Here is a 17,352-nt window from a genome sequence, read left to right as displayed (position 1 = left end):
ATACAAATACTTTATCCTCCACAGCTGAAATCAGATCGATTCACTAATATATGAGAAGTGGCCCTTAATTTAGCCTTTTACGAACCGATAAATAAACACAGAATCTAGCTGCTCTAAATGTTACCGGAAGTTGCACAACTGGGCTTTTATCTTGAAGGTGATTAACTTTGCGCCTCTCTCTCTCTCTCTCTCTCTCTCTCTCTCTCTCTCTCTCTCTGTCGAGTGGGTGATCCTTATTTAGGAAATACTTGCAGTTGGTTTTTCCATGGTGGGCCTGAACCCCCGCTTGTCTCCGCAGACAGCCTGAACAGCTGTTTGACCCGCGTGCTGTTGTTGTTTCCAGGGTTCATCCTCCTAAGTTGTACCGCCTGCTTCAATCGGAATAACAACTTCAATATTAAACATGGACGCGCCAAGTAATCACGAACAAACAGGTTAGTAACCTTTTTTGACTGTGTAACAAATGTGTGACAACCAGATTTCCTGGCAGTAAATTATATTTTTATAGATATCTGAGTAGCAGGAACTGAAAAGCTAAATCAGTTTGAGGAAACGAGGAAATTATGATGTTATTTAAAGTAAACACAGTCAAATCTAGTCTGTTTCTGTTCCTTTTTCCCTTCAGAAAACAGACATTCAACTGAAACAACAGACCCTCCACCAAGGATGACAAAAAGACAGATTCTCACATTAATATCAATGGCATCTGTCAACTTTAGTTCAATGATGTGCTATTCAATATTAGGACCATTTTTCCCTAATGAGGTAAGTAATCATGGAGTATTGACTACATTAAAGACCAAAGATAAATAAAATGTTGTACTTGTGTGAGCTAAAGGAGATGCTTTCAATTGAATAAACAAAGAGGTTTTGCTGCCTCAATTATAAATTGGTCCAACTTATACAGATTCTTCTCTTGAGTTAATGTGCTTGAGCGCATCAGGTTTGAATTCATCTTTATTTGGCAGAATACCCACTGTTTTACTTGCTGTTACTTCGGCTTGCTATAGTAAGTTCGTTAGTTTAGGTATTATATTGAGCTTAGTATTTTATATTAATTGTGTCTTTTTAGTTTATTCCTGTGTTTTTATTGGTGTTAAATGGGTTTGCACACCCTCAGAAGCATTTCCTTCTGCATTTCACTGCCTTCTTGTATGTGCATGTGACAACTTGAAACTTGCAATCATTAATGAAAATCTATAATCCGTGTTCAGTTACAGGCAGTTTTTTTTGGTGCACAAAGTTTGAATTAGCACATTTCTAGTGTTTTTCCTCTCCATCATATCACAATGAACCGTGTGTGTGTGTGTGTGTGTGTGTGTGTATATTTTCTGTTTCTATATATCATCTGTATATATAGATAGGATTGAGGATGTCAGTTGCAAGAATAAATCCAAACATTTTATGCACATTTTATCTTCTGCAATACTGGAAAAAGTAAAATAATCTGAGAATCTTGTGCATTTCCTGTCCTCTGACAGTCTGAAACATTCATATTTCAGATATGATGAAGCATTTGTTGCAACTCTTCATAAAAATGATTTCTTAGTATGTTACAAGAAGGTAACTAAGAGCTTCTCCCATATTTTGTGATGCACATTTGTGTACTAAAGTCATTGTGTAACTCAGATGAAACATCCATAATCAAAACTCGGTAGTAATATCATGATACATCAGTGAATAAGTAATTATGTGCTAATATCGGGAATCCTCCCTGAAGGCCAGTGACTGGTATCATCTAGTCCATATAACAGGTTTTCTGTAACGCCTCCTAATTAAAGGAGTTATAAATGCAGAGCAAAGATGAGGGGAGAGTGCTAAAACAAGTATTTATCATTTTATGCAACCAACTTTTATGTAATAATAATTGTGTTATAACTGTGACATACATGTTTCTCAGCCCTGTAAGCACATTGTATGAACATTCCTACACAGGCAGTAAAGAAAGGAGCCAGTCAGACTGTTGTTGGTCTCATATTTGGGTGCTATGCTGTCTGCAATTTAATTGGTTCTTTGATTATGGGGAAATATGTAAGTATATGCCATTATTTCATCAGTTCATGCAGCATGTAATGTGATTTGCTGATCAGTTCCACCTGATTCTCACTCGTTTTGTGGCAGATTGTCCAAATTGGTGCAAAATTCATGCTAATAGCGGGACTTTTTGTATCGTCAGGGTGCACCATTATGTTTGGGTAAGTGTGATATATCTGTAATAACAATGGAACACATATGAGAAGGAACATAGAGGGCCAAATAAAGCAAGAATAGCCACTGTAAAAGTTTTATAGTTATACTGAATTAAATGTTAGGTAATGACTATGCACACTGTTATATTTTTAAAATATCCTTATGTGATTGATCGATCTGCTAAAAATATTCACCAAAGAACCAAATTTGTAGAACTTCATGGCTTAAAATACTCTAACTACAGTTTTAATCATGTTTGGTAAAGTCTAGCAGCTGTTTTAGGAAATTAAATTATATTGTTGTAGCTTATTTGTAACATTAGTAGGAAGAAATTAACTTAGAGCAACTTTCAGGAGAAGGTTGTTAATTATTAAGAGAAGTCGGATGCAGTTTAGGTTATAATTTGGAAAAGTGAGAATTTATCAGTTTTACAGACATAAATGTTTAGATGTTAAGTTACTTTTCTGTGTAACTGCTTTTGATTTCTGTATCACCATTGCTCATCATCTCTTCTTTTATGTCTGCAGATTACTCGATCGGGTTCCTGAAGGACCCATCTTCATTGCACTCTGCTTTGTAGTGAGGTCTGTGGACGCTGTGGGCTTTGCTGCTGCTATGACCTCCACCTTTGCTATGACAGCAAAAATATTCCCAAACAATGTGGCAACTGTTTTGGTGAGAGCAAGACAAGCCTTGTCTTGACTGGTATGCTGTTTAGACATTAGAATCACGAGAAAACAGAAAAAAGCACTATAGTTTGAGCTGTTATGCATATCTTGGTCCCATGAAAAATAATCTGCTCATTGTTAACAGTATGTTGTACTTTGGCTTAAAGAAGTTACTTATTACATCATGTATGGTAATCCACACCTTCCTCTGCAATCTTTAGGGATGTTTGGAAATTTTCACAGGACTTGGGCTCATAATAGGGCCACCGTTGGGAGGGTGGTTCTACCACTCTTTTGGATATGAAGTCCCTTTCATGCTTCTTGGAAGTCTTCTGTTAATAATGGTTCCCTTCAACATTTTCGTCTTACCATCCATTGGTAAGATTTTCAGCACATTATTTGAATTCCAGTTTTTCTTTTTTTTGTCCCACTCTAAGCTGTATTTTATGTTTCCCTCCACTCAGAGGCAAATCCATCAAAGTATTCATTCTTTGGACTTCTCACCCATATAAAAATACTCCTGATTTGCTTCATAATATTCACACTTAGCGCGGGTTTGGGCTTCTTTGATGCCACGTTGTCGCTGTTTGCAATGAAGACGGTAACGTTGTAATTCATGATAAAGTCTATTTACTCTTGACGTAATATTTTTGTGCATAATGTGAATGACTTTGTCTTTTACCTTCTGCATTGTGCCTAGTTTAATCTCTCTTCTGGCTATGTGGGACTCATCATGCTCGGCCTGTCTTTACCATATTGTCTGGCATCACCACTGATAGGCTATTTCACAGATAAATATCCTGTGAGTATTAAAATAACCAAAAATGATCAAATGTGGATAATCGTTCTGTTTTTTTTTTTTAAATTTTAAGTAAATCTTGATGCTCTCCAGAACTCAAGGATGGGATTCATAGTGACAGGAGGCGTCCTCACAGCTGCTGGTTTCTGTCTGCTTGGCCCCGCCCCTTTCCTTCCCATCCACAGGTGAGTATTTTTTTAAGGTGGAAATTATAAGAGGATTTTAGAAATATGGGTTGATATTTTCTTAATGTGCTCATTGACTTTGCTGCCAAGAGTTAAAGTTGAAGAGTGACAGCGCTCACATGTATCCAGATGCTGGTTGTCAGTGCAGCACAACAGATTCCAGTATTTTTAATCCTGGCTCTGTCTTTAAGTGTTTTATTGTTACAATATTTGTGAGTTTGTCCATTCTTGAGCTTGACCACTGGAATACATTCCTTTGAAATGGAAGGATGGGACTCCAAAGGACAATTCCCATCCCAAATTTGCAAGTCTGGGGAACACAGCAGTATAGTTATATGAAGTGCTGCGTGAATTGTGGTGCATCATTTTGATGCTACAAATCTGAAATCTACAAGCACAAAATAATTTTAAAAGATCTTTTTGATAAAGATAGTGTGTTTCGTGCAGGGATGTAGCACTGTGCTGCACTTGTGGCATAAACAGTGTAGCTGTGGGTTGTTATTGAGGTTCTGTGTCATTGTTGCTGTGGTGACATATTCACACAGTCAGCTGTATCTGACTACATGATCAAGGTTAGACTGGTTTTATTTACAGTTCATAAAATCTTTATTTACAAGATAAACTGGTTAATAGTCCCATCTGGGGGATTATGTAAGTGCTGTCTCAGTGTCTTGACAGTAGCATGATAAAATGAACGTGTTAAAAAATAAAATAAGTGGAAGAATTGTAGAATAATTTGAGAAAAAAATTCCTCAAAGTAAAATTGCGAAGACTTTGAAGATGCCACCATCAATGGTATATAATATCATCAAAAAAGAGTTAACAAAGAGTCAGGAGGAATCTCTGTGGGCATAGAACAAGGCCAACATCAAAACTAGATGCTCATCATCTTGGGGGTCCTTATGCAGCACTGCATTAAAATCAGACATGATTCTCTACTGGAAATCATTGCATGGGCTAAGGAACACTTCCAGAAATCACTTTTTATGAACACAGTCCACTGTGTAATCTACAAATTCAGGTTAAAGCTCTATCATGCCAAAAAGAAGCCATATGTAAACATGATCCAGAAACACTGACATCTCTTATCTGGGCCAAAGCTCATTTAAAATGATCTGAAGCAAAGTGGAAAACTGTTCTGAAGTCAGATGAATCTAAATGTAAAATTGTTTTTGGAAACCATGGAGACCATGTCCTGCAGACTAAAGAGAAGAGGGACCACCCAGCTTGTTATCAGTGGGCAGTTTTAAAACCTGGATCTCTGATGGTTTGGGGTTTCATTAGTGCCTATGGCATGGACAGCTTCCACATCTGTGAAGGCCCCATCAGTGCTGAAAAGTACATGTTTGTTCCATCCAGAAAATGCCTCTTTCAGAGAAGGCCTTGCATATTTTAGCAAAATTATGTTAAACCACATACTGCATCCATCACATCAGCATGACTTTACAGGAGAAGAGTCCAGCTCATGAACTGTCGAGGTCTTTCATTTGGTGCATCATGAAATAAAAAGTCTTCTAACCAACTAAGATCCAGGACAGATGAGCAGGTAGAATCCTGCATCAGACATGAATGGGACAACATTCCTCTCCTAACAGGTCTCCTCACTTCCCAGATTTTTACAAAAGAAGAGGGGAAGCTACACAATGATAGACATCACCCTGTTCCAACTTCAAATTCAAAATGAGTCAATATTTTCCATGAAATAGTAAAATGTCTCAGTTTCAGCAACTGATATGTTGAATATGTTCTAATGAGAACAAAATATGAGTTTATGAGTTTTGCAAATCGTTGCATTCTGTTTTATGTACATTTTAAACAGCATCCCATCTTTTTGGAATTGAAGTGGTATTATTTTGTGCAATTTACTGTAACGGAGTAATCACGGTAAATGCAGTACTGATAATGTTCCAGCTCTATAATTAGTTAATAAATTCAGTTAACATGTATCTGAAAAAATATCAAAACAAAAAAGTTGTTAAAGTTGTGAGATACACATGAATCGCATTTGCACAACCTAATTCAGCTTAGTAACCAGCCTTAAGTGCTCATTGATTCATTAAATTCATTTTAAAAAGCATGCATTGGGAATAGAAAAATGTAATTTTTGCTGCAAGTTTATTTTGATTAAAAAGTAAAAAAAAGACTGAATTCACTGCGCTAAGGGAAGTTTTCCTACTGAGTTCATAACTTGATAAAACAAACCCACTGTAAAGGTCGGTTTTAGCTATATGGCCTTTAAGTTAAGTCTTATCGGTGCTCTTCTTTTAGAGATTGGATTTCAAGTATTTCAAAAAAATCACGAGTTGCAAATCTGTTTACTTACTTGAAAAATATTGGCAGGCATGCAGCTAATTATTTAAACTCTTAAAGATGGCCAACAAGATAGTTAAGACTTCAAGAAAGTGCTGTTCAGAGAGACGGTGTGTCGTAATGCTAATACTAAAAGGATTTTTACTTCTAATTGATTACTCATCTATTTGAATACCTTTCTTATCATGTCACACGCTACTTCAGCATTCTGTTTACAGAATTAAATCCTGGAGGTTATTAACATTAATTTGCATTTTATCTCTCCTTGGTGGCGGCCTTTGCTTGTGAAGTCATCTGTGGTTGTTGATCCTCATGCTTGGTCTAATTGGGTTTTCTCTGGGTATGACTGCCATCCCCACATTCCCTGAGATCATCACATGTGCATAGTGAGTGGTTTCACATGTTGCTCTACATTGATAACATAAAGTTTTTAATAAAGATTGTTAATTGAAATGAATATTCAACGTTCTTTTCTAATTTGTAGTGAACAAGGATTTGAAGAGGGACTAAGCACTTTAGGGATGGTGTCTGGGTTGTTTGGTGCATTCTGGTCTACTGGGTGAGCACAAAACAACATGTTGGCCCTTGGGTTTTACTGCTTCGATGTGACTTTTAGTAAGGGAGGAATTTGTTTTTTTTGTTTTTTCAGGATGTTCTATGGTCCAACAATTGGTGGCCTTATCACACAACATCTTAACTTTGAATGGGCAGCTACAGTCCAGGGAGCCATGGGATTTTTGGCTGTAAGTATACTTTATTACAGTCAGTGAATAGAAAGATTTAACTTCAAATGATCAGGAGTAAATTATACTAGTGTCGTCATGGTTTATTTTTTTAAGCTTAAAAAAAAAAGACTAATTGTTTTTTTAAGTAACATGTAATATAGGCACAAACACATGATTTCATGGAGTAATGACATAAAGACTAAAAGATCAACATGTGATTCATGTGGTTCAGATCTAACAAAAAAACTAATAACCCTGTCCACAGGCCTTTTTCCTTGGGGTGTGCTCTCTCTGTCAACGAAGAAACCAGAGGTAATCATAAATCCCAAATTTTCCATGATTCAAGACATTATATTATATAACACATATAATAACACATATAATATATAACGTATACTATGCGAAAAGGTTTTATTTTGTGGAGTTTCAAACATTCTGGAAGTAACGCTCACTTTTGTTTAAATTCAAGGGTACAAGAAGATAGTCAAACAGATGAAAGTACTCCTCTCCTGAATGGATCAGGGCCTCAGCTACACATGGAAGAAGATTGTAGTGATTTGACTTGATTCAGTGGAAACATTTTATTGCTCATTTTCCTGCAACTGTACTGCTTTAATCAGAAAAAATATAACATATTTTATCTGGTGCTGTTTATCTGGTGTTACCAGTATAAAGACGAAATAGTACATTTACGCACTTCAGGGTGGTGAAAGTTCAAATTGTGAACAGTGGCAATTTTTGCACATATACCAAAAGAAACGTGCCTTTTGTTCTGAGATCTTACTTTTCTACATCACATGATTTGGATTTCATGCTGAAGTGACCCTGTCAAGCTCTATTAACACATTCCTGAAAGTATGAAAGACAGAAATCATGCTATGTAAACATAATGAACAATGTCTTATACAGGTCATACCTATAATGAATCCAACAAGATTTTACTGCACTGTTGTATATAATGTGCTTTTCTCCCTAGCTGTGGGGATTTTCTGTTGGTTACATGTTTCAATAAAAACTAAAATCTTATATTAAAAAATAAATAAACGCTGCCCAGCCTGATTAAATGAGCATCTATTGTCACATCACTTGCTTCTTCATATTAGTTTTATAACACTACAATATTTGGCATGAGCTTAGTTTTAAATAAATTTCCGTGTGCTACACTAAGACAAAAAAGGTTTGTGCATATAATGTAAAGTTATTACATATCAATGCTAATCAGTCACTTTACCTCTCCATTAACAAACCTACTTTATAGCATGTTTGAATTAGTTTAGATGTAAAAAGTATATCCTCCATGTGTTCTATAGGAAGGAATAACGGAATAAATGACACAGTTAAAATTAATATTGTCTATTTTTATTGCTATGAAAAATCTAACGTACAAACTTGTACAAAAGTAGAAACTACAATATTTTAGAAGCCTTGTGTCCTGTGTGTCTTCTGCAAAATTAGGCAATTTTTTATACATTATTTAAACATACTGTTTTGCAGCTTCTTCCATAATAAACAAATTCACAAAAAAATCTGTATTAGATACAGTACAGAATATAAGCATACTTAGTGTTAAAAAATAAAAATTATATATAGTTATATATATATATAACTAAAACATTAAGATCCAAAATATATAATTGTTAAACAAAGAGAAAGAAAAGAAACCTTGAAAACAGAGATTAATGCAGCATCATCTGTATTTGTCCATGGGTTCGGGTATCATGTTTCAGGCTCAAAGGCACAGTTAGACTGACCCGTCGGCCTCTTTGGGAGAGGTCTGTCTGCTGATCTGCCTCTCCTCCTGCTTCTGGTCGACCCCGAAGCATCTGCATCTGAAAATGTGGCCTGAGACGAGGCTGCTGGGACCCCTGGCTTTTTCACTTTCTTTTTCCTTCTACTTCTGTGGGAAACCATATTTCACAATCAGTCTTCAAAATCTCCTTACCAAAATATTTCTGTCTTAATTTTGTCTTGTTTTACTCTGTTTCTCTAAAAGGAGCTAAACGTTTAGCCGGGCATAGTGTTAACAGCCATGCCTCATGCTGTGAGCAGGATTTGCATAAAATAAGCCTCTTACTTGGTGTCGGTCAGCTCCGGTTCTGTGTCTGAAAGAGTCGGCTCAGAGAGAAACCGAAGTTCTCCAGAAGAACTAACGGCAGCAGATACCTTCAAAAGATGAGTGTGGAAAAAAACACAGCTGAATCAAATGAATTCCTCATTACCAGATGAATAACATGTGGATGAAGGGATTCAGCCATTGGATACAGGTGTTTTGAAGAAGGGATGCATCTAAAAGTTGCAGGATAGTAGATCTCGAGGACCGGACTTGGGCTCCCCTATTCAACAGTTTTCTTACCCTGGTTGGTGTTGACCTCTCAATAGTCCCCTCAGACAAAGCTGCATGCGTCTCTGCAAGCTCTTCAGTGAGGTTGCCTATCACAAAAATAACCAAAACCACAGATTAAGAGTTTGAGGTACAAGCGTGTACTTCAAAAAGAACACATTTACCACAAGACAATAAAATTAACTTACTCTGATCTACTACGTTAGAAGAAAGAAAATATCCCTGCAACCCACTGACCAACCGGCCAAACCACCAAGTGTCATTGTCTTTGTACAGCACGTGGATGATATCACCCCGACGAATGGTCAGTTCGTCAGACCGAGTCGCTCTGTAGTCACAGAGGGAAATGACCTAGAAGAGGAACACAAAGACAGGACACTTGGAAAGTGCATGTGGTACCTGGGTCTGACGTCAGTGTTACAGTGGATACTTACCACTTGTTGAAAGGGGGTGGAATCTGCTTCTGCATGCATGCCCGGAGGTGTCTGATGTAGAAAAAACTACTTCAGTCTTTCAGGTGGGAAATGCTATTTGGCAGACCGGCATTTATTGTGGTTTGCAAAGAAAAAAGAGAATGAAGCATTACCGTTTGTAGCCTAAAAGATGAAGCTCCTTTAGGACGTTGACCAACTGGACTGAAGCCCCCTACAATTAAAAGACAAAAACAACACAGGAAAGTTACACAATTAAGTTATTGTAATCACTTGTGGACACGGTAACAAGCTTTATTTCTCTAGCTCTGTGCACATACTTTAGAATCTATAAACCACAATGCTGGAAGCATTTCCTCTGCATTACCTTATGCAATTCATTCTCCAAATATAACCTTTCAAAACATTTGATCTTAAATGTCACACAGCCACAGTAAAGCCAATCAATGACTCAACACAAGTGGAAAAAATGTGATTAACTGACCAAGCCACTCACGGTTTTGTGTGTTTAGAGCTGCTTGGGGGATAAGCTGTTCTGCCAAAGAACCAGAAAGCTGCAGCTTGGAGTGTGGCGACAGAAGAGATGGAGGTGGGAGTGAGGCATCTAATCCCATCTGGAAAAAGAAGTTGGACTCATGTTGCATTTAACAATGGCAGCTATTTTCATGTATTTTATATTTAAAGTGAAAGTCCATACAAGGAGCCCTATACTGATGCCTGAATCAAATTAAATCTAAACTTTTTATTTCAACGATAAAGGAACATATATAATACCAAACAGGACAGAGTGAGTGTGTCCTGGAAATTAAAGTGTAACAGTATACTGAGAGTTCTGTATTCCAATAAAATAAATTTGGAACAAAAAAAAACTATTACTGACTAATTGTGCATAAAGAAGGGTATACTAGACTTTCTTAGGTGCAGGGGTGGCCTCTGGCAGCACTGTGATCTCTCTTATAACAGAAACCTGAACCCAAGAGGGTGAAGATTTGAGTTGATCATCAAAAATAAACATTCAGTAACTTATTACGCCAATGTGGTGTTTTCTTTCTCAAAACAGCACAAATGTATCAAGAACAAAGCCACTGTTGACAGAAAGAGCTCATCAAGGTAATAAAACACTCACTGTGCCAGAATCTGATGTAAAGCTCTTTTCTGTGTGACTGGCACCCATTTTGTCTGTAAACAAGAATCATAAGAAGTTATTCTCCATGTAAATGAAAGCAGAACCCAAACATGGGAGAGAGTAAGTTTAATGCCTTAATTAAGTTGGTAATCTGAAACAGTTTTTATTTACCAACATACCTTGATAAGTGAATCCAGAGGCATAAGACATTTGGTGTTGCTCCTAAAAATGGGGTGAAAATATGAGTTTTTATTTACCTGATTGTGAGAATACTTAGCAAAAATAACATCTAATATTGTGCTGATTTCAACTGATTTTTAAGTTATAGAGAATGAGCATTTACAAGAACTGAATCCAGACGTTCTTTAACAAACTGCATTTTCATAGCAAGTCTTGCTGCTTGAGCAAACTGATCCAAGGCTGAAGAAGCAGATGGGTCCTGCAGCGCCATGGGGTCAGGAGTGTTTCTGACTGTTCTGGGGTCTAAGGAAGCTGATCGGCTTGCTGCTTTGGTACTGAGCATCTCCAGCTGAGAAACTGCTTAGAATAGAAAGAATGTTAGTGTGGGGTATTTCAGGGACTGTTTAAATTGCAAAGTTGGTTAAAAATCATTTACAAGTTAATGAGTGATTCAGAAGCAACAGGCAGAGAAAACAAAGATGGCACTTGGTTATTTTTTTTTTTCCATTTTTTCAATGATAACACAAACCTTTGCGATCATATAAGTACACGTGCACAGGCTGGCTCTGACCGAAGGCACAGAAAGCTACCATGTTCTCGTAAGGGTGGAAAGAGATGCCGGTGAGAGCAGTTGGGTAGCAAAGCTCAGAGTAGACTGCGACTTGGTCACCTGGAAGGTAAGAGCAAACAAGAAATTCCTTACATAAAACTGAAAATAAAAGCCTACTGGTTTCATTATTACAACAGAAAAGATCCTCACCTGTGTCAGTATTCCAGACATATGCCATCCCATCTTCACTACCGGAAAAAATGAAAGTCCCACATGGAGTGAAAGTGCTATAAATCCTCTCTCTGTAGTTTGTGGCTCCAGTGTATTTCTTCACAGCCAGACTGAAAGACAAACATTTAACACCAAAAAATGACATAATATATGCAACTGACTTATTACATTTTCATTTGACTCTTTATAAAATTATTTGCTATATTTGTGATTTTAAATGGAATTTCTTTACTTACATCCTGAGATCCATCATCCTCAGGACACTGTCTTTGGCATGTATGAGCAGGCATCGTCCATTTGGATGGAGCTGCAGCATGTTGATGGGGACACCACTAAGGTCTTTCTCATCAATTTTCTGCCAATAGTCAAAGCAAGCATTCTGAATTACAGCATAACATTACTGTTTCCCTGCATAAATTTAATTAGACAAATATAAACCATATAAAGCTGTCTTATATAATAAAATGAACTCTTGAACCTTCTCTATACACCAGTGTTGACATAGCTGCTGTCGCTGCCGGCCGCCAACTACTGAAGTTTTCCACACAATGATGAGGCCCATGTTGTCTGCAGAGAACATTCTTGTTCCTTTTTACAACAAATATAACAAAAGAAACAGTTATAGGCACAATCTAATTTACTAAAACTTATATGACAGCCATTATTCTGCATTCATTCTTGTCTTGTGAGGAGCTGTAAGTATCTGTGGGTCTTCCTTGGGTTAAAGAGCTTATATTGACATTCTGCACTCATGAAACAACACAATAATGTACTGTACCTTCAGAGTCAAAACAAATTGTGTTGATAAAGCTGTTGTGGCCCTCAAACTCCTGCAGCAACTGGCCATTCAAATCCCCCACATCAAGTCTCCACACTCTTATCAGTGAGTCATAGCTCCCAGTAACCACCAGGTTTTGTGTGCTGGGATGGTACTGAGCACAGTACACAAAGGAAGGATGAGTGAGCACCTTCTGGGCTGACCCAAGAAGCCTCTCAACATTCCACTCTCTGCGGGAAAAGATGGACAGGATCTTTAAGCGCAAGTTGATGTTGCAGAATAAAGCAGAAATATATGCTCTAATTTGTGAGACAGAAAATCTCCACTGGCTAAAGGCAAAACCAAAGCAACCACAAACCACGGCCCAGTGAATGAAATACTGAGAGATTCTTACGCCCCTAGAGGTGCTACAAAAAAAGCAAGTATCAGTTCAGTCACCATTAGTAGGAGTCCTCTCTTAGTTGCGTGTGTGTTATTATAGTTTTTCATTTATCTTAAAAACACAAACTTACCTCACAGTTCCATCTGAGGAGGCAGACAACAGGCTACGATCATCTCTGGACCAGCAGAGATCATACACTATTTTCAGATGACCACTGAAAGCTGCTAACACCTTGCCGGAGGGAATCTCATATACTAAAAAAAAAAATAAACAGGTTAGATTGTTCTTTATAAATAATATATTCGTGTATTTTTCCTACATGCACAGACCTTTGAGAACCCAGGTGGCATCACAGAACAGTTAATTACTATATGCTACATAATGGGTACATTAAGTGGTTTGAAATTTCTGCTGAGCATTCAAAGCAGCATCAGTAGTTTTGCACAGGCGTTGCTTACCTACAACAGGGAAAGCATCTTTGTCAGCACAAGCAGCAGCCAGAATGGTTCCAGCATGAGAAAACAGGACAGTAAAACATCCCATCTGACCACCACGGAACGCCAAAAAGTGCTTGTTAGGTATCCGACAGACCTGCAACAGAGAAGGAAATGCAAGATATTTTTAAGTTGTTTCACATCCTAAATCAGGCCTACATATTTTAAGTTCAATTTTGCTTACTGATGTGCCATGTCAGTTAACAGGATTTTACAAAAAGCAGTACATTAAGGAAGCAAGATGATTTCAGAGAAATATACAAGATAAATTCTATTTTATTTTCCACTCCAAGCAAATCAGTCCATACTGACAATTATGCGCCACTGTACTGTCCTATGAGGTATCTTAAATTTCACGCAATCTAAAACACTGTTTTGTAAAAACTGAGGGTCAAACCAGTTTTTTACAATCATAAAATAATCATTACATGGGTGACATCTACTGACCTGACCAGGCAGTCTGCTCCATCTCAAGACTGGCTGCTTGTTGTCAGGAGGTTGTGTCAGGATTCTCCTGGTGACCTCGTTCTGCAGCTCACTGTAGGAGGTGCTGCCTCGTTCCTCCTGTAATGCCATCATAGATCGGATACTAGGGTCCACCTGCAGGGCAAACAATTTTTAACGTCAACATAGAAGCAAAAATAGAGATTTACAGAGAGAGGAGCTCTACTTTTCAGCAGCAAGAGAGCAGCAACAAAACTTACATGTTCAGGTAGTTTAATCCCTTTCACTGTAGCAAAAAGAGTGGAGGCGTATTTGATTCTTGGGTACTTCTGCCACCATTCAAACACCTCTACTGTTTTAGGTTGTCTCTTTGCCCGATGAGGAGGGCAAAAAAGCTGAAGACGAAGTTTGCTATCAATATTCAGAACACCATTTGTTCCAACAAGCTGAAATTAGAAGAAATGCGAAGTAAGTTTTACCAATGGAAAATGATGCAAATACAAACTACTGTTTTCTTTCTACATGACAAGACGGAAAACTTTACCTTAAGAAATGCCCATGCAATCTTTCTAAACCCTCGTTCGTGCTTGTCAACATCTATGTTTGCTCTGGCCTCTTCCATCGTCACAAAATCCAGGATCTTTATGAAAACAATCAGAATGTTATGTTATGTTATGTTAAATTATTGTTGAATGGTTTGTTAAGGAAAAATATCTTACTTCAAAGAAGAGTATGACTTTGGGGCTTTCATTATTTTGTTGAACAAAATAACCAAAACGCTCGTTAAAAATTATTTGCTCCTGCCACTCAGGTATGATGGATTTGTTCTTCTTAAAGTCGAAAGGCTGGGTCATGATGGGAAGAATGTGGTCAACTTTCTCTCCTTCATAAAATGAGGAGACATGTCGATGGCTTTAAAACAAAGAAAAAGCATTTCAGTTTCAAATGAAAATCCCAACACTAGAGGTATACAGTTAAATCTGTTAAAATCTTTAATAAGTGGCAGCGTAATAATTATTGAGCTTGTCTAACTTTAATTAAAAAATATCAATGGTTTAAATATTTCAAGATACAGGGATCCAAAGAAAAAATGTGTCAGATGATAGCGACACAACTAAGAGAAGACAGTTCAACACTGAATTCAACTCCTATAATGTACGGTCTTAGAGAATTCATTCTCACCAATCCTCTTTCTTCACATATTGTCCTGTGTTTTCATCAACAACATGGATCTTCACCATGGGGTGTGAGATCATTAAATGTGTCTTAAGAGGATCTGTTCTGTGGATGAAGACTCCCAAAACAAGGTTGTCATCAAATGTTGGTTTCTCTGATGTTTCTTGCTCTGTCTCGCTTTCTTCTTTGACCACTAAAAATTGAAGAATAAAATATAAATGTCATCAGTATGTACTTTTCAAACTTTTAATTAACACTTTCTAATAAACAATAATAAAAAGCTCAATTACCATGCTTTTTCTTCTTCTTCTTCTTTTTTCCCTTGGACTCTGTTTCATTTTCTACATCAGCATCCTGATCTTCATCTTGATCCCTGATGTCATTAAAAAAAAGATAGAAAAAGAAAATACTTCAAAATGCTGCAAAATTACATTGATATATTGTTTCTTAATATGTATTTAAAAACAATATTATAAAAACAACTATACACACCCCACATCTGACTCTGTGATTACAGATTTGAGCTTTTTCTTTTTCTTTTTCCCAGTGTCATTATTTAAGGTGACATTTTGTGAAATGACACTCTCATCTTCCTCCTTGACCCTTGTTTTCTTCAGAGTCCTTTCTTCTTCCTGTGCTATTTGCTGCTGGTATTCATACAGCAGTTTATCTTCTGAATCTTCCACCTGGCTCTCTGCTGTAGCCTCTGTGTTCCCTTTGCTTTTTCCCTTCTTGCTTCTCCGTTTTGGCTTCTTTCCACAACCAGCATCATCTCGATCCAAAGCAATTTCAGATTTAGAAGAATCTACATTGTCTTGGCTGTAACCTGAAATCTCATCAGGTACAGGGAGGGAGGGAAGTTCTCTTTTGCTCTTCCTCTTAGACTTTGATGATGTGATTTCTTCTTCGTTTTTGCTGTTGATATTAACCTTTTCTGCTACCTCCTTCTCTCTCCTTTTATTCTTGGTGTAGCGGGGGCTGCCCTGCTCAGGGTCATATGTGTTCTGAAGGATGGTCTCATCATCTTCTGTGTCCTTTTCAAGATTGAGATTCTTTTTCAGATTTTGAAGCTTAAACAGAAGGGAAAAGAGCACAGAGATGACAACAGACATTGTATGTTATTCACTAATAAGATTTTAGGATACTTGATCTGGTACTGTGAGTATATTTTGAAGAATATGGATGAAAGACTTATGCAATTTCAGCTGGATGCAGAATACGAGTTTAACAGCTCAGAAATAGATTTAAGACATTTTCTGTATGTTTTTTGCAAGTATTACGGCACATAACTTTTAGATCTCAAATGTCTGATGTGACAGTGCTCACACATTAAGTGTGGACAGTACATAATATAACATACCACAATCGTCTCCTTTGTTTCTGTAGTTTTTTTCTTGGACTTCTTTTTCTCTGATGCAGTATATTTCTTGAACACCTCATTAAATCTTTCCCGGGTGCTTGCCCGATCTTCACTCCCACCTGGAAATAACCATATTAATCATATTTGATGAGATGGTGCAGAGATGGCTATGTTGACATCAACTGATGACTGGTGTGTGACCCTTTCTTGGACGAGCATACATGCTCCACCACTAATGAGGTGAAGGACATTTGGTAACTCACCTGCTGGCATTTTCAGGCACCGTAATAACACTCATTCTGAGTAGAAAAGGAAAATAATCCACGGAGGAAGGCTAGTTCTAAAAGTACATAACAAAGGTAATGTTTCCGTTATACGTAGTAATTCCTACCGGGCACTAAAACACCCAGAGATAGCCGTATCGAGTTGTATAAGGTATTACTTAAATAATGTGGAAACAGTGTATGAAAAAGCACTTTTTTAAGTTAACAGATAACTACAAACGTAAGCTACTTCAAATGCTAGTTTGCTAAGTGCTAATAGCAGCTAACTGGCTTTGGTAACGTAATATCGTTGTTACAGAAATATTTAGGTTATTTAGCAAAAAGTCTGGGGTATAAAATGAAACCAATTTTCATTAAAAGTATTTTTTTAAAAGGGTTGCTTATGGGTAACTGATTTATATACCCAGCAGTGCTCGTGCTGTCCTCTAACTATACTGACGACGCTTTCGATGGTTTCCAAGTCAACAAGGGTGAACATGAGGGCGGAGCGTGACGACCCAGTTAGTTACGTAGATAAACAAACAACAATTTCACCAATTAAATTTGAGGGCACGAATACGTAAGTACGTAATGTGCGTAAAAATGGCGCTGCGTTTAAAAACCAACTGGAAGATTTTCATGCTCCAATAATGAATGAATGAATGAATGAATGAATGAATGAATGAATGAATGAATGAATTAATTAATTAATTAATCTG

At 37.2% G+C, this 17,352-nt stretch overlaps 2 protein-coding genes across 13 annotated transcripts; one reads left to right on the top strand and one right to left on the bottom strand.

Annotated features, from left to right (window-relative positions):
* Nucleotides 1–225: 225 nt before the first annotated feature.
* Nucleotides 226–7,939, top strand: slc18b1 (solute carrier family 18 member B1). The gene is made up of 14 exons (XM_041972468.1): nt 226–434; nt 626–765; nt 1,936–2,031; nt 2,122–2,195; nt 2,718–2,865; nt 3,080–3,236; nt 3,323–3,459; nt 3,559–3,660; nt 3,751–3,842; nt 6,443–6,538; nt 6,637–6,711; nt 6,802–6,895; nt 7,143–7,189; nt 7,347–7,939. Exons 1-14 carry the CDS (start codon nt 404–406, stop codon nt 7,441–7,443), a joined length of 1,386 nt encoding a protein of 461 aa, XP_041828402.1. The 5' UTR covers nt 226–403; the 3' UTR covers nt 7,444–7,939.
* A 275-nt stretch (nt 7,940–8,214) lies between these two features.
* Nucleotides 8,215–17,137, bottom strand: ahi1 (Abelson helper integration site 1). Of its 12 annotated transcripts, none has more exons than XM_041972393.1 (28): nt 17,058–17,112; nt 16,634–16,710; nt 16,371–16,489; nt 15,503–16,080; nt 15,301–15,383; nt 15,017–15,203; nt 14,554–14,746; nt 14,379–14,474; nt 14,095–14,280; nt 13,838–13,990; nt 13,355–13,487; nt 13,027–13,150; nt 12,515–12,744; nt 12,215–12,324; nt 11,973–12,091; nt 11,716–11,846; nt 11,485–11,625; nt 11,119–11,315; nt 10,955–10,997; nt 10,776–10,828; nt 10,560–10,616; nt 10,134–10,263; nt 9,805–9,863; nt 9,653–9,703; nt 9,407–9,569; nt 9,231–9,307; nt 8,952–9,040; nt 8,215–8,774 (listed from the first exon to the last, which is right to left on the bottom strand). In XM_041972393.1, exons 2-28 carry the CDS (start codon nt 16,641–16,643, stop codon nt 8,594–8,596), a joined length of 3,693 nt encoding a protein of 1,230 aa, XP_041828327.1. In that variant the 5' UTR covers nt 16,644–16,710; nt 17,058–17,112; the 3' UTR covers nt 8,215–8,593. The 12 variants fall into 12 exon arrangements, 11 of the variants coding, with proteins under 11 accessions (XP_041828327.1, XP_041828328.1, XP_041828330.1 ...); XM_041972394.1 differs by having other exon boundaries at nt 17,094–17,112; XM_041972396.1 differs by having other exon boundaries at nt 10,146–10,263; nt 16,634–17,135.
* Between the last annotated feature and the right edge of the window lie 215 nt (nt 17,138–17,352).

This window comes from Melanotaenia boesemani, chromosome 20, assembly GCF_017639745.1.
Source record: "Melanotaenia boesemani isolate fMelBoe1 chromosome 20, fMelBoe1.pri, whole genome shotgun sequence".
NCBI lineage: Eukaryota > Metazoa > Chordata > Actinopteri > Atheriniformes > Melanotaeniidae > Melanotaenia > Melanotaenia boesemani.
This window is presented reverse-complemented; position numbering and strand designations above follow the sequence as displayed.

What these genes read in the sequence shown, in the direction of transcription:
- slc18b1 (XM_041972468.1), top strand. Translation starts at nt 404, where the DNA reads ATGGACGCGCCAAGTAATCACGAACAAACAG. An exon ending in GGGTGCACCATTATGTTTGG is followed by an intron (nt 2,196 to 2,717) that starts GTAAGTGTGATA and finishes TTATGTCTGCAG; the next exon opens with ATTACTCGATCGGGTTCCTG. An exon ending in CCTTTCCTTCCCATCCACAG is followed by an intron (nt 3,843 to 6,442) that starts GTGAGTATTTTT and finishes TTGCTTGTGAAG; the next exon opens with TCATCTGTGGTTGTTGATCC.
- ahi1 (XM_041972393.1), bottom strand. An exon ending in TTGCATGGGCATTTCTTAAG is followed by an intron (nt 14,281 to 14,378) that starts GTAAAGTTTTCC and finishes TTCTAATTTCAG; the next exon opens with CTTGTTGGAACAAATGGTGT. An exon ending in CATCTTTTAGGCTACAAACG is followed by an intron (nt 9,704 to 9,804) that starts GTAATGCTTCAT and finishes TTTCTACATCAG; the next exon opens with ACACCTCCGGGCATGCATGC.